The 15,800-nt window shown below is 37.9% G+C and overlaps 1 protein-coding gene across 10 annotated transcripts in view; it reads left to right on the forward strand.

The window, feature by feature from the left end:
• The window catches only part of GRIP1 (glutamate receptor interacting protein 1), a 322,632-nt gene that overhangs the window by 280,906 nt on the left and 25,926 nt on the right, over positions 1 to 15,800 (forward strand). For all 10 annotated transcript variants that reach the window (XM_051795747.1, XM_051795752.1, XM_051795743.1 and 7 more), the window contains 5 exons: positions 4,453 to 4,639; positions 5,892 to 6,037; positions 7,661 to 7,741; positions 15,255 to 15,324; positions 15,573 to 15,718. In XM_051795747.1, the coding sequence (XP_051651707.1) occupies positions 4,453 to 4,639; positions 5,892 to 6,037; positions 7,661 to 7,741; positions 15,255 to 15,324; positions 15,573 to 15,718 (630 nt within the window). The remainder of the gene's footprint in view (positions 1 to 4,452; positions 4,640 to 5,891; positions 6,038 to 7,660; positions 7,742 to 15,254; positions 15,325 to 15,572; positions 15,719 to 15,800) is intronic.

Genomic DNA, 15,800 nt, shown 5'->3' on the forward strand with positions numbered 1-15,800 from the left:
GTTTCCCAAGACAGGGTAGATACATTTCAGGCTGTTCCACTTTGTATATTATTGAGTATTCACAGGGCAGGAGAGAGTATGGCTGTGTCAGCATTTTGTTTCCCAGACTCCATGTATGTGCCGCCTCTCCCTTTGGCTTGTGTATCCTCAGCAGTTCAGTTCCTCCGGAGCAGGGAGGTGAGAACTGCCCTATAAATCATCTGCTCTGGTTAATAATGCTCAGAGGTCCATTCTGGAAGAACTGAGCTGCTGTACATTACAGTGCTGCTGCCCTGTTTAAAGATTGCCCACATCATAGCAAAATCAGAGCAAATCAGCAGCCTCTAAGGCCAGTCACTATGGAACTGTGACGACACGTTAGAGAGGAACTGAGGTTTTACTTTCTTGCAGTTTTTGTTGTTTGCTTGTTCTTATTTCTTTCATAAAGCAAATATTTTTGCATAACATTTGCCTGTAAGTGCATTTTTTCTTTTTAATCCGATCAGCCATTTTTCACAGCTCATCTGTTGACATGTTAGCTTCTACTGCATTCTTTTGGGTCATGGGGAGATACTTTGGTAACAGTAGGGGTCCAGGTCTCACATGTTCTCATGCACATGAGAAACAGTAGTGGTATTACATTAGTAGTAATTGATTGCACATCAATTTGAAAATTAATGCAAAAAATAGTTCTTCTGTTGTGCTATATTTTAGCTGTTCAACAAAGGATAAAATCCTGAAAGCTAGTCCTTTTATGGATCTTGGAGACAGCTGTTACTTATCAAGTTCTTCAGGTATTTTTCCTTCAAGGAAGCCTTGCCCTATGGTGTGTTATCTTGCAAAGGCTCATAACAAGACCAGTGACACGGCATGTAAGTGGGACAGTCACATAAGCACTGTAACCTACATGAAAGATTCTTCAAGTCAGAAGACCTTGAAGGCTGCTATGATTAAACAAATCTCTAGCTAGGAGAAGCTAGAATGAGGCTTTGTTGTGGGTTAGTTTATTATGCATTTGCATTGTGAGGTCTGGATATAGAACATTACAAAATATGTGGAACTGGCCCCATCACTGAGTGAGTCTGTGCTTTGCTACAAGCAGTGACTACATCAACAGCCCTGAATCAGAACTGGCTTTGGAGGAATTGGCTGACCAACCAGGCTTGCCTCCTCTTTCTGTGAACTCGCTTATAAGTTCATGCAGACTTCTTTACTCTGTTGTTAGATCTATACCCCGTACTCATGACAGTAGTAACAATCAGCTTAAGAGACCCACACTACTCTGAGTGTGCTACAAGTGACCATGATAGAGAACGTCTGCTCCTGTACCTTTCCACTATCCATGGATAAGACTTGGAAAACCTTGCCCCTCTCCCTTTGTGGGAGACTCATGAGAACCAGGTAGATTGACTGCTGTCCTTTTCATAGAAAAGGAATAGCACACTCTCTTAATTTTAGTTGGATATTTTTTTCTTTAATCCGATTGGATCATTTGAGGATTGTATTAATGTAACTTATAATAAATCAGGATGTCACTTGGGAAGAAAAGTATGTAGGGTGCTATAAAGTTTACATTGCCAATTATTTAAGAAAACTTGCATAATGTAATGTGATGGTGAAGTGCGATGGCAGAGGGGGTTACAAAACTTTTATGACCATGATTTTACAATCATTGCATTAGTTACACAGATCTTTCCAAACATGGTTGTAAAAATCGAGGGCATGCCCTGCTGGCACATGCTTTATTTATGCCACTTGTTTTCAATTTTTATTCTTCCACCTCTTTTGTTTGTTTGTTTTAAAGTATGGTATTAATTGTGGAAACACTTAAATTATTTTTGGGTTAAAGTTTAAATTGTGAAGTATTTTGTAAAAGGTCGACATTAGTAGTTGAAAGTGAGACATAATTTATATCAGTTTACATTACTAGGGTTCCATATCTGGTAGAAATTGGAGAGGCTGTTAGACATGCATGGGTGTTGTTTTCTCAGCAGCTACCAGGAGAAATAGTGAACATTTTGCAGTTTCTGGAAGCGTAATAATCCATGTATATACCTTTGAATACATCTTGCTCTGCTTCTCATGTAACTACAGGAATAAAAATAACAAGTACATAATCTTCAAATTCAAGATCATTATTTACATAACTTCAGGGCATACAGCAAACCAGCCCCCAGGACTGTTGCTAAGAGTTAGACAAAAACTATACAAGTATGCTGAAATGTACCCCTAGCAGTAGCAACCAGGGTTCACTGGAAGTACGTATACATCCATGTCACTTTTAAATCAATGAGGCTGCTTCCTGGCCTGTAAAAATTCTAATCTGTCAAGCAGCTAAAAAATGGAAGTGTTTCTTGCTGCAGTTACTGTTGAGTTACAAACCACAACATTCTCCAAGTCGTGGTTTTGGGTACCTGTTACATTTTATAAAGGCTTAGCAGATAGCTATTGTTACATAATTTGGAGAAGATATGTTTATCTCTGCTTTTTTTTGTTCCTGTTTCTCTTTCATTTTCATTAAGAGTGGAAGGATTTTCTAATTGTCACTTTTAAATGTCGACGTCATCAAAATGTTTATCAGAGTTTTAAATCCCATAGCTAGTGACTTAATTTCTCAATGTGAATTAAAACTTTAGCTGTCCTAAAAGTTGAAGTAAATTTTAAGAGACATTTAGATTCCTGGTAGGGCATTATAAAAAGAGTAAGAAAGTTACAGAGTCAGCTAGATACCATACCTGCTGCATGGGGGGAATAGACACATAAGTGATGGGGAACAACGATGAAGCTAACAAGTAATTGTTATGTGACCTTTAAGAAAGGGAAAATGGAACTTTTCTGAGATTGGATGCCCTAAATTTCGGCATTTCTAGAAGGTGTGTTAGGGAATCTGGTATTATATTAACTCTGAATTTATTTGGTTTAGTTGTATTTTAGCCTCTGCAGCAGTGAGAGCTGGAGGAAACTTTCTCATGTGCAGTAAATGTTAAAGCTGGTGGCAGTTTCTAAGAACAGATTATTAGTATTTTCATTTGTGTATAAGCATGTCTTACTGAGTGCACGTAAAAGAAACAGTAAGAAGGAAGCTATTCAGTAGCTGAAGTAATATACAATTCTTACGTAAGGAAATTAATATATGAGGGAAAATTCACAGTAATTTGGGCAGCTTCAGAGTGGAAAGAAGCTTTGCTTGAAGAAAACAGAAATTCATGAAATTTTTGGCTGGTGAAACTTTTCTGAAGAACTGTCATTGCCAACTGTGCCACATCAATAAGATTTTATATGAACTTTCAGAGCAAAAGTCTAATGCTTGCAGCCCCAAAAATACTTATATAACCTCTGACATCTTTGTACAGTTGTGCTAATAGTATCTATAATGTCAAATCAAGAATTAATTTTTTCCCACATCTGAGAGAAAAAAAAATCCATTTGAAAACTATCCTTCAGATAAACCATGAACTTTTACCTAATTCTTAGTAGCTATTGCAGGCAGAAATGGGTCTTGAGAGAAATTAGAGGTGCGAAGGTAATGGCGTAGGTTATTAACACAAAACCACTCCAAATCCTCGGCACTGAAGGATTATCATTACTGAATGGGAATTGAAAAACTCTAGCTTTCTGTGCAGGACATAATAAAAGGCAGTAGTTTGTCACAGGGGGAATTCAAACAATGATACAGTAGATATTTAGACAGAGATCAAGGAAGCAAAGGTGCAGTCTTCTCCTTTCATAGGTAATTGCATTGAATCTCAACGGGTTTTTTTGTCTTGATTTGTTCTGTACTACAGCCTTTCATAGAGTGAGAGGGAGTAAATCAGGAGAACAGAAGTAGCTGCCTGTGTTTCTCACAGAAGGGTCCCCCAGTGGCTTTGAGAGACCCCAAAGAACTTTTTTTTCACACAATATCTTGAGATATACTGGTTGCTAAAACAGTAGGGTTTGTTCACCTTCCTTACAATATCCAGTTAACCTGACAACTTGCTGACTCGTAGTAAACATGTACAAGAAAAAGGCATCCTTACTTCTTGCAAACAAGCCTGATGCATGTGCTTTGTTGCTAATAACAATGCATTGCTCTGAGATGTTAAAAAGAGCTCATGCAAATTGGCCTAAATAACAGCTGGGCTTGTGCCTCTAATTCCCTTAGCTCCTGGGAAAATTCTGCTTATCCACTCCTCAAACCTGATGTAAACAAAATTCAAGGATGTTTTGAGATCTTTGGAGTGGGGGTATCAAACACATTTATTTTACTCATTGCAAGAACTATCTTTCTGCATTCTAACGTACAACCAGATGTTTTCTATTCTCTTATATGTCATAACTGTTTATACATTATTTATAAACTTTAGCCTAAATTGACTTAAAAGAGATGTTTCATTGATTCATTGATTTACTGTACAGATGAATTTTCTCAAAAGGCAATGAAATTTCTGCTGTGTATGAATGTTTTTCCTCCTGGTCTGCTCTGTTTTATAGTGTCTTTAGCCTCTAGCACTGTTGGTTTGGCTGGGCAGGTCGTCCACACAGAAACCACAGAAGTAGTGCTGACAGCTGACCCCATAGTAGGGTTTGGGATACAGCTCCAGGGTAGTGTGTTTGCTACCGAGACCTTGTCTTCTCCACCTCTCATTTCCTATATTGAATCTGACAGTCCGGCGGAAAGGTGAGGTTCTTTCAATTGACTTCTAAGTATGTTTTGGTGAGTGTTTCTTGGGGTACTTTGGACTGCTTGCTTTCAATTTGTGACGAATTGCATGGCCTTGTTCAATGGAAGTGGGGCAAGTTCTTATCATCCAGAGTCCTCCACCAGGAGACTGGAGGCTGTATTCATGTGAAAAGGAAAAGAAAATCAAAAACCATCACTGATGTCAAAATACTGATAATTGTGCCATGGGAGGAGAGGCTGTGTTCAGTTTTAGTACAGAATCAAATTTTAGGGAATACCAGAGTTTTGACTTACTGATTATTTCATTGCAGCATTTCAATTGTGTTGTTATGCTTACCTATGTATTTAATCATGTAATGAGAACAATGGTAGTTGCACAGGCAAATACTAGCTGTCATTTCACCTGCAGCCCAGGGTCAGAGTTGATGTCCATGGGTGGGGTGGAGGCAGGAAGACCCCTCTTCCTGGGTCCTAGCACATAGAGAGCACAGCCCATGCTGGGAGTGCTCAATACAGTCTTAGTGCAAAGGGGCAGCAGCTTCTGTGTCCCTCTGTGCCTGGGTAGACTGTTGAGCTGCTACGCCACAGTTCTCCTGCAAGGTTACTGTTGAACACGTTTGATCAGATGGCTTGTATCAGGAACTGTGTGGCCAGCAGGGCAATGATCATCCCCCTGTACTCAGTATTGGTGAGGCCACACCTTGAATCCTGACTTTGGTTTTGGGCCCCTCTCTGGAAGCATACTAAAGGGCTGAAGCGTGTCCAGAGAAGAGCAATGGAGCTGGTGAAGGGTGTGGAGCACAAGTCTTATGAGAAATGTCTGAGGGAGCTGGGGTTGTTTAGCCTGAAGAAAAGGATGCTCGGGGGAGACCTTATAGCTCCTACAACTTCTTAAAGGAGGTTGTAGCCGGGGGGGTCAGCCTCTTCTCCTCAGGTAACAAGTGACAGTACAAGAGTAAACAACCTCAAGTTGTGACAAGGGAGGTTTAGATTGGATATTAGGAAAAATTTCTTCACTGAAAAGGGTTGTCAAGCAGTGGAATAGGCTGCCCAGGAAGTGGTTGTCATGATCCCTGGAGGTAGATGTGGCAATTCCACACAGAAATGCTGGTCTTGCCAATGCTGGGTTAACGGCTGGACTCAATGATCTTAAAGGTCTTTTCCAACTAATTGATTCTGTGATTCTGTGATATTGCTGGTTCTGGTTACATGTACATCTGATGATTGTTTTGTATCGTTGTGTACCAAGGTGTGGAGTGCTGCAAATAGGAGACAGAGTAGTGTCAATAAATGGTGTCCCAACAGAAGACAGCACATTTGATGAGGCCAATCAACTGCTCAGAGACTCCTCTATCACCAACAAGGTCACCTTGGAAATAGAATTTGATGTTGCAGGTATGAATGGCCTGTTATTCTGTCTTGTAAGAAAAATGAAGGAATAAATCCCAAGTACATTGCAAGTATACACGTATTAGGCATCCAAGGTGGAGGCTTTCTTCTCACATCTGTACCATTCAGTTTTCAAGTGACTTATTTGAAACGTATGTCTTCTTGGACAGCTTTCTCATTTCACATAGGCCTGCAGTGTACTTCAGAATGAAAATAGAAATGACGGGTCCTGTAGTAAGATCTGGTGACTGCCTCTCCTCTGAGATATTTCCGGACGTTTTTCTGCCCTGAGATAGAAATGATCTGCTGAGCGGAGACAAATCACCTACAGGCCAAATACTGAAATATTTTGTTAGACAGAAGAATATCATAAAAGGGTGAATAAACAGAAAACTCTGAGGAATTTCACTTACAGTATATCAAACCAAATAAAATAATAGAAACTGAATTAATAAAGGCCAGAAAGAGTCATTGTTAATGTTGCTGGTGAGTCTTTATTATCACTAATGACTTTCCTTTATTCTGTAATGTGTTTAAGCATACAGAATACATCTATAAAATCACAAATTGTGTGTATTAAACAAGCACACATTATGTGTGCACTACCAAACTATGTGAATAGTAAAAACTATTAAGACTTGTATTAAATCTGACAGTAGCTCCTTTTTAGTCATGACAATGTCAGATATGCTGTATTTTGCGTAGTGTGATTATTGGTTTTGGTATTATAAAACATTATGTCAAAAGTAGGCTAAAGGTTCCTACTGTAATTCTGTATATTCTTTAGGTGTACAGACATCCATCTAGTATAATGTTAAAAAAAAGGTCAAATAAGTGTGTACATTCATATACATAGGAAACAAAATATTAAAAAATATGAAAACCCAATAATGAGAAAGTCGCTTAAATACACTTGAAATCACATGTATTTTATTTCCTGCACTTGTTTGTGCTTCTCCAATTTGCTCCATGATAGCAGACTCATACTCATGGTTAGAGTCCTCTGCCACATGTGTGTTTGTACGTTTCCACAGCTGTAGATTTCAGTTATTCTTTTTCAGGCCAAGGGCCAAACCTTTGGTAGCAGTGATGCCAAAAGTCAGGGCTCAAATACAGTGCAGTGTGTTCAAGTGGGTTTTTTCCTCTTGTCAGCTCCAGGCATTTCTCCATTATGGATGTTTTGATTCCTTTTCTTCCCACTAGATGTAAAATCCATGGCAGTTACCTTAGTGGACAGTTAAGAAAGTGTTAATCCTACAGCAACAAAGGCCTGAAACCCTTACAACTCAACCTCCTGTCCTTTTAATTAAAAGTTATCTGCCAGCAGTAAAATTTTCACATGTGCTCTCAAAACTTGCATATGAGCTAAAAACCTGCAGTCTCAGCTGGCTGCTAGCCCGTGCAATCTTCACAAATTCAGTTAAACCTTAAAAAAAATTGAGTTACTGTGAAATTAACAGTCGAGTTATAAATCATACTTCCTGTGTCCTACCTCCTTCATTTCTGCACCTATGTTTCATCTGTGCCATGTGATTCTGATGTGATTTCATCAATTTACACATATAGTTCCATGCACTTGGAATTGCTCTGCCTTATAAATTATCTAACATTTTAAATATATTTTTATAGAATCAGTTATACCAAGCAGTGGAACATTTCATGTGAAACTACCAAAGAAGCATAATGTGGAACTTGGCATCACCATAAGTTGTGAGTAAAGTGCTTATTTTTCTGACCATGTTTATGACATAATCTGCAGAGACTAGATTTTGTGGCTAGAGACTTATGTTTCTTTTGGTATAAACTTCTTTTTCCTTTTTCTAGCTTCTTTTTCTGCTTTTTCTCTGATGAAATACCATTCTGTAACATATTTATACTTCCCTTCAAATAGTTAATGAAGCCAGAAGTTTGCCAGGTCTAATGCTTGACCTATTCCTTCATGCATAGTACATATTTAACTCCCATAAATTTTTTTTATTTAAAAAAAAAGAAGTCAACAGAATTAGGTCCATGCAAAAGTATTTCCGTGGCTGCGAAGTTTAAAGCAGAGTCTACCATGGTCTCTCACAGATTCTTGAACAGAAACCCCACGTAGCTCAAGAGTTCTCACATGCATAAGGATTCACATACATGGGATTGTTTTCTGCTTCAGAACCCAGAATCTCAATCTGTAGAACTAGTGGGCAGTCCTGAATGTGTGGGTCACATAGCAAAATCCCCTTTCAATGAGGATTTTAGAGATTGCTAAAGAAGGTAGCAATGGTCTGCATTAGTCTGTTTCTCAAAAAATATTTGTTACTGTTGTTAGAAATCAAAGTGTTTTTATACTTATTTTGTTAGCAGATAGTAAACACTGTGTTAGGACTGGATTTTGACCATGTAAACTCTGGCATACTGAGTTCAGCCCTTGATGGAAGGAAAAACAATCCATATCAAAGTTAATGGGCTTGTGCCTGACACTGCAGAATCTGGTGTCATCAGAATTAGCATTCCTTTATGGTTGTAGCCTTTCTTAAACTGTTAGTCTTTCTTTGGAATTATTCATGTGTCTTGGGGGAAGACTGTGCTGTGACTTGTATTCTCAAAGCTTTTACCAGCACAATAGAATAAGGTTAATCAAAAGTACTGCAGGGTACTCAGTGCTAAGGATTACATCTGAGGAACAAATGAGAGACACTGCAGGCCTGTTTGCTTGCATTGCACACTTGAGTGAGTAACTGTTAGACTCTGTCAGATGTGATGTGATGCTTGAAGCAAAATCATAGGTCTACATGTATTTATTTGTGCAAATGAAAATATTGGGAAATGAGAAAACCTGGAGTGAGGCTGTTCTATTTAAATGTTATTCTTAGGATCAGTAGTGGTTTGTAAGATTATTGAAAAAATAAGGTCTTCCTAGTAATTTGATTTGTGTTGCTTTTTGGAATTCAGACATAATGTGCTTTTTTTTTTTGTCTTAGGAATAAACTTTTAATGGAAAGCTAATGTTTTTGGAATTTAGTATTTAGCACTCCTCTTCCAAACTTTGTGTACTTTACTGACTAGGAACTTAATTCCAAAAATTAGTGCTTTATATAATCAGAGTGACATATGATTGGTCTTTTCTCTGCTCTTCTCTGTCTACTGCAGTATCTTTAATATTTAAATTAATTTTTCTGGTATATATAATAGTGTCACCTATTAGTACTATTTAATGCACATGAAATGTATAGAGGATTAATTATTTACTTGGTTTTAAAGGGTTTATACTAATAACTGAAAGTTTGTGAGTTTGCTTGGTAGAAGTCTTGAATTGCTGCATTTCATGCTTGCTTTTCAGTACTTCACTCTGTTCTACCTAATTAATTCCTAAATGAGGCAGTCTGATTTGAAGAATGTAAGCATATATTCATTTGAAGAATATAAGAATATATTCATTTTGTCAAGTTCCTGTCAGGGCACTTCAGCACATTAGCATGCCATTTATTACTGATATTGTCAGAAAGCTATATGATTTCTTTTAAAACACGAATACTAAGGGAAACTTGACAGAGTTGGTATGACCAGTCTTAAACAGGGGTGATGGAAGTGATCAGATCAGATGATCAGATTTTGGGCTTGATCTGTTTAAGTGCTATAGAACTGTTGCATCCTCTCTCTTCTCAAGTTAGTGGACTTAGGGATTTTTATGAGAAAGTCATAGAATTACCTGACCTGAGAGACAAGACAGACATTTTTTGTCAAAAGGGAAATGTAACCTTACCTTGTGTTGGCACCTGAACATACATCTGTTTTAAGTCCAGGACTTCTAAGTCAGCTGTTAGGAATCAGGCATCCTGTAAGCAAAATTTATTTTTCTTTCTTTGTGATGTTTTGCTTCATAATAAGCACCAAGTGTGCCTGCATGGAGTTACAGCCAGGTATTTGAAGGCATATCTGAGGTAATATGCAACATAAAGACAAGCTAATTCATGGCCCTTGCAAAACAAGGCATGTAATAGGGGAAGAGACTTCTCTTAGTTTCAGATTTATTAATGCAAGAGAAAAAAATAGAGAAAGAATAAAAATCCCCATAGATAGCAAAACCCCTCAGAAAGCAAGAGAAGAAAATTTCAGGAGCACCATTGTTAACGTTAATTGAGGGCTGTGAGTTCGGGAGAGTGCATATCAGTTACCTCACAGTAGGCCTTGCCCACTGCTGCCTTCATACACACGCTGCACTCCTGACGTCCTTCCCTTATCTCTGCAATATCTGTCTAATTTTTCCATTAATAGATACACTCAATAAAGACCTTATTTCATAGTTTGCAAATGCAAGTGACTATGGAGTTCATGCTTCAGATGTCATTATTTGCACACCTGTTTAGAGCCATTAAAATATCTCAGTTCTTAAAATTATGTAATCCAAATAAAGCATGACATAAATAATATATCATATATACTGATAATATAGATTTATATATTTATATATGTATATAAAAAAAAAATAAAGCAATGTCCCTGCTTTTATAACAGAACCATTCCCTAAAAGAAGGATGGCTTTCAAGTAGATCTGGTAGTGTTCAAATCTGTTTCAATTTATTTGCCAGTGACATTGATTTTAGACCATGTAATGGAATATAGATTTTTTTTTTTAAAGATACATTTTTGAGGCAACTGACTACTTTATCATAGACTAATTTTTTTTTTAAATACATTGAATGATATCCAATAAAGTGACTTACTAGTAGATTCTGGTAATTGTAGACTACAGCTTTTTTTTTCATTTGCTTTCTTAAGTAAGTAAGATTCTGATATTCTTACTGGTGATGAACTGCAGCACTTTGCTTCATAAATAATCTTTCTGAAGCTAATGGAACTACTCAAGGAATAAGAAGCTGCAAAACTGGTAAGAATATCAGAATCTCACTGAAACAATCATCAATTTTTCTAAGTCATTTTGACTGGCAGCTATACTATAGTCTCCTATATCGGTTTTGTATTTCATCAGAAACAAGCTTTGTAAATATCTACAGATATTTAGCATTGACTATGAGAATTTACTTTTTAAAGCATGTTTCTGTATATTTTGGGATTTCACCTGGCAAACCCTACTTTATTTTGCAACGTTACAAGTAATTATTTTCAAGACAGAGAAAAAAATCAGCAGATTTCTCAGCTGCTCCACATGTACCAATACTTAAGGAATAAAAGAGCTGCATCAGTCTTAATTTTAAAAAGCTCTTTCACCTATTTGATAATCACACTATTTTTAAAAATGTCTAATAGCTGTTAACCAGCAATGTAGACAAATGGATTGACTTTATATAAAAAATATTTTTCCATCACATGAGCATTTTCCTCTGCTTGTTTAGTTTGTTCAGTTTGATAAAATTCCAAAGCTTGAAGCCAGGCTGAGATTAGTAAGTGAGTTTTGGCTAGGTGGTAGGTGAGATGTCCACTCCAAAATCTGTTTAAGTCACTTTGTGGTTTGGTGTGTTTTGTTTTTTTTTTAATTAGCAGTGAAATAAGAAAGAAGCATTGTTTTTTAACCTAATGGAACAGCTGATCTACAAAACTGACGACACTTCACTGAACTTTCTTTCAAGTGGCAGAGGAAGTGTAGTAGTAGAAGTAGGGTAGAAACCTGGTATGGAGACCTAGGATCATACAGTAATTTAAAGAGAGAGAACAAACAACTTGCTTAAGATCAGCCTTTTAGTTGCAACACTAAATTTAGTTACCTGTACAACATTATGCACTGTTTGGTCCACTTGTAGTTCTTCATACAGACTGTGTAAAGTCTCTGCAAAAGCTGAACAGTAGGTAGACTAACAGCTGGGTCAGGGAGCAGAAAGGATGAGATTTTTGTTGGTCAAGCAGAAGGGGATAAGGAGAGAAAATGAGTGGAGAGCCATAGCAGGGAGACAGCAGATGAGGAGAGAGACTGAGCTGTGATCAGGAGTAGGTGCAGCTGGGAACTTGAACAAGAAGGCTGGACATGGCTGAGTGGTAGGGTGCTTTGTTTTTAATAGCCTCTTACAAACAAAAAAAATTCTGAAATTAAACATAAAAATAGAGACTTGAAGCTGTACGGTGTCACTTCAAACCTGCATTAAAAGAGTATCTTAATTAAGTGGTCAAATACTGCTTTCTCCCTGGAACTCTCTGGGGAGAGTTCAAGCAGTGGTGTGTAACAAAGAGGATGGAGGCTGCATAATGAATGAGGTTGAGGATTGCAGAAAGACAAAGGATGTGATCTCATGGTCAAGATGGTTTAATGCTGCCCTAGAGAAATTAGGGTGTTTTTCCTTTTCTCTGCAATAGACTTGTGCTGAGACAACTAATTTTTGGGGGTGGAGATTTTCCGGAGATGGCTGCTTGATTTTCTGCAGAAACTGTTGAGATCCTGGGGTTGCACTTGCAGAAAAGCTGAGCATCTGCAGCTGTTGCTAAAAATGCCAGTAGTTGTGCTTTGGACATAGAAGCTGTTATATTCTACAAACGACTGTGAGATATAAAGGCGTGGATGTCTGAAATTGCTCACCAAAAAGTGGCATACTTTGACCTAAATGTTCCTCTTTCCTTTCCTCATCTGTAAAATCACGATAATAGTACTCAATCTTCTTGCTGGGGACAGCATCTGTTCACCAGTATTTGAAAGGCAATCTTAGGCTGTGGTGCTGTGCAGTACAAAAGTTCAGGAGATAATTAGTGATTTTATCTCTGCAACACAACTAGTTTGTAGTAAGTATGTTATGAGCATTGAGCACTAATAAAGCAAAGTGTACCTTCTTATTAAGGGCTTGTCAGCGTGGGGTAATTCATTCCACACAAAGATGTGTTTGGTGCCTACAAAAAGGCTTTTCATCCACCAGACCCAATAACAGCCCAGGGTAACTGACAAAATACTGCTGGTAAACACTTACTCAGTTTGAAACTATGATAACTTTGTGTGCAATATCATACCCTTTGCATCCGCAGATACTCTGTGGCTTTCCACTTTGAGCTGTGCTCTTCCCCCCATTTTGGTTCCTTTTCTCTTCTTTTTGCAACAATAATGGACTGTTTTCTTAAGTACTAGTATTTTGATAAGACGATTTCATAAAAGTATTTCAATACTCAAACCCTACACTGCAGACAATGTAGAGTGGGTAGCACATAACCTCAGAGACTTGTAAGGCAACTCAGAGGGTAAAAACATAGAATTTAAAAAAAATTCACCAAAGTGATACTTTAAAATTTTAAACAGATACTAATTGGTGAAACAAATCCAAAGAATTCAAGAAAATCATGGAATTGTTATAGAGGATATAGCTGACCTATGGCATGAAAGTATGATAAACAAGCTGTGAAAATTACACATCTTGCAAAAAGTTAATTACAGATCTCTACATTGCAACATAGACATTTCCTGAAAGCATGCTGTTTCAGACAAGTTTCTAAAAATTCTTAAAAGTCCCTGTATGTCTGTCTTCTGGACTTTCAAGACATTGCATTTGAAATGTAGCTATTTAGCAGTTCCTGAAGAGGTCCTTTGGAAATTCTAAGTCTTTCTTGGCTAGGGCAGCTAAGGTTAACAAGATCTGTTAGCATATTGTGCTGGACACATCACTGTTAATTTACCTTGTGGTTGCTGTAGGTGAAGGTTGTCATTTTCCATCAAAGAGAAGATTCATGAGCTGCTAAAGTAACTGACATCAGGATTTTGTAGGTGATCCTCCAATATGGGCAGTTTTTTGGGTGATTGTCAGTTAGGCATTGGAGCGTAATGGAAAAGTACCCTCTGTGAATGAATGTAGAGGACTCAGTACACAGAGCAGAAATGACTTGGGGCAGTCAAAGAACCCTAAATGAGCAAAGCCCATTAGCACTTCCAGGAGAACTGAGAGCCTTATACCACCTGGAAATGTTTTAGTATTAGCACGCTCTTCGTTAACAACAGTCCCAAAAGTCAGCCTGTGTTCACCACATGGACCACCTCTTGGCCAGAGCAGCTGTAGTGGCACACTTCCCAGTGGTAGACAGCATGTGCCACACAGTTGTCTTTCATCACCCACAAGTTCTAAGCCCACTGCTTACCATATCAGATCTTCAGTGCAGTCTTCTGTCAGCAAATGGAAGAACCCCACAAAACAGTGGATTCAGTGAAGCCACTCCAAGAAACAGTCCTCTGGAAGCAGTCAGTAGTTGTTGTCTTCTTCTGGGATAGTTAATTGCTTCCTGTGCAATCAAAAGTCAAGCAAAATTGCTGAGTGAATTTCCTGGCCAAGGGAAACTTGTCAAATATTTTTTCACAAGTCAGTAAAGAATTGCAATGACTGGCATTGAAGAGCAGAGCATCCTTTTAACCATGAGGGACAGATGGAAGATTAACAGTTAGTGTCGGATACTTCAAAAAAGAGGTGAGTTAGGTGTGCAAAGAGAGGAGTGGTGGGGGGTTTTACTAATTGACCATTGCTGGAATTCCAGTGCTTATAGTAGGTATGCCCAGTACAAAGATGGGAAAAGTCCACAATGCTTAAGGCCCAGCAGCAGTATAGGGGGACAAGGTTACTCAACAAAAGAGGCACATGTTTATTTTGAGGAAGCAAGCATCCGTGCGATGTAAGCTACATCTGTGCAAACATGATAACTCTTCATCAGCCCAGTGATATGTGTCACCACTATCCACAGCATCTCATTTATTGTGAAGTATATCTCTTCTCACCCAGGAATCATTACCAAATTTGTACCTCTGCCTTAAGCACTGGGTGGGACAGAAGTGGATGTGAAGAACGTGGGTTGGCCCACTCTACATATTTTGCCAGAGCAGCTCTGTAGGTCAGGGATATAATAAAACAAGATCTGTTCTGGCAAAGGATCATCATTAGCGCTTGTGCTGAAGAGTTCTACTAACAGAAAATCTTCCTTATGTGTTATAGCTACACAGCGTTTTATGGTAGATCATTGGAGCTGTACTGTGATATCTTCACATGGTTCAGTCCTGGTCTATCCCAGAATTCAGACACATCAGACTAAGTGTACTTTGTACCAGTCACTGTAATTCTGGAATTTTCTAATTTTTGAGTCTTAGTAATGCAGTCCTTCTAATATGTTGCTGATGTTTGTTTTATTATATGTGTGTTTTGTTATATAATTTAGAGGAAGGGAAGGAATATAATACAGGTAAATAATGTGTATGAAGTGTTGACTTATGGACATAATTAGCTTGTCTGCATATCTAGAAATAAAAACAAATGCTTGTATGTATTCTTTATTACAGCTCCATCCAGCAGAAAACCAGGGGACCCTCTGGTTATTTCTGATATCAAGAAAGGAAGCGTTGCTCACAGGTAAGACAATCAGTAAAAATCTGTTTCTGTTGTGTAACCAGCCAGATTAGAGTTAAACAGAGGGAGATTGTAAGAGATGCTTTTTTTTGTTTGTTTGTAAAAAACAGTTAAAAACTTAAAGTCCAGTGTATTAAGAAATAATAGTTTTTAAAAATCCATCTCCTTTCTAAAATAATGTTCATACCTTTTAAAATACCTTTCTTTTAATATTACTAGACTTTCATGTAAGCTTGTTCATTTGTTCACAGGACTGGGACACTTGAACTGGGTGATAAGTTGCTTGCAATAGATAACATTCGACTTGACAATTGCTCAATGGAAGATGCTGTCCAGATCCTTCAGCACTGTGAGGACCTTGTAAAGTTAAAGATCCGCAAAGATGAAGATAATTCCGGTATTAGCAATGAGCCTATTGCAGAGTCTTGTGTATTTTCAGGAGTTTTAGAACATGGGGGTTTTCTTTTACATTTAAGTTT

This window comes from Manacus candei, unplaced genomic scaffold (assembly GCF_025592945.1).
Source record: "Manacus candei isolate 608988 ecotype Guabito, Panama unplaced genomic scaffold, ASM2559294v1 h1tg000043l, whole genome shotgun sequence".
NCBI lineage: Eukaryota > Metazoa > Chordata > Aves > Passeriformes > Pipridae > Manacus > Manacus candei.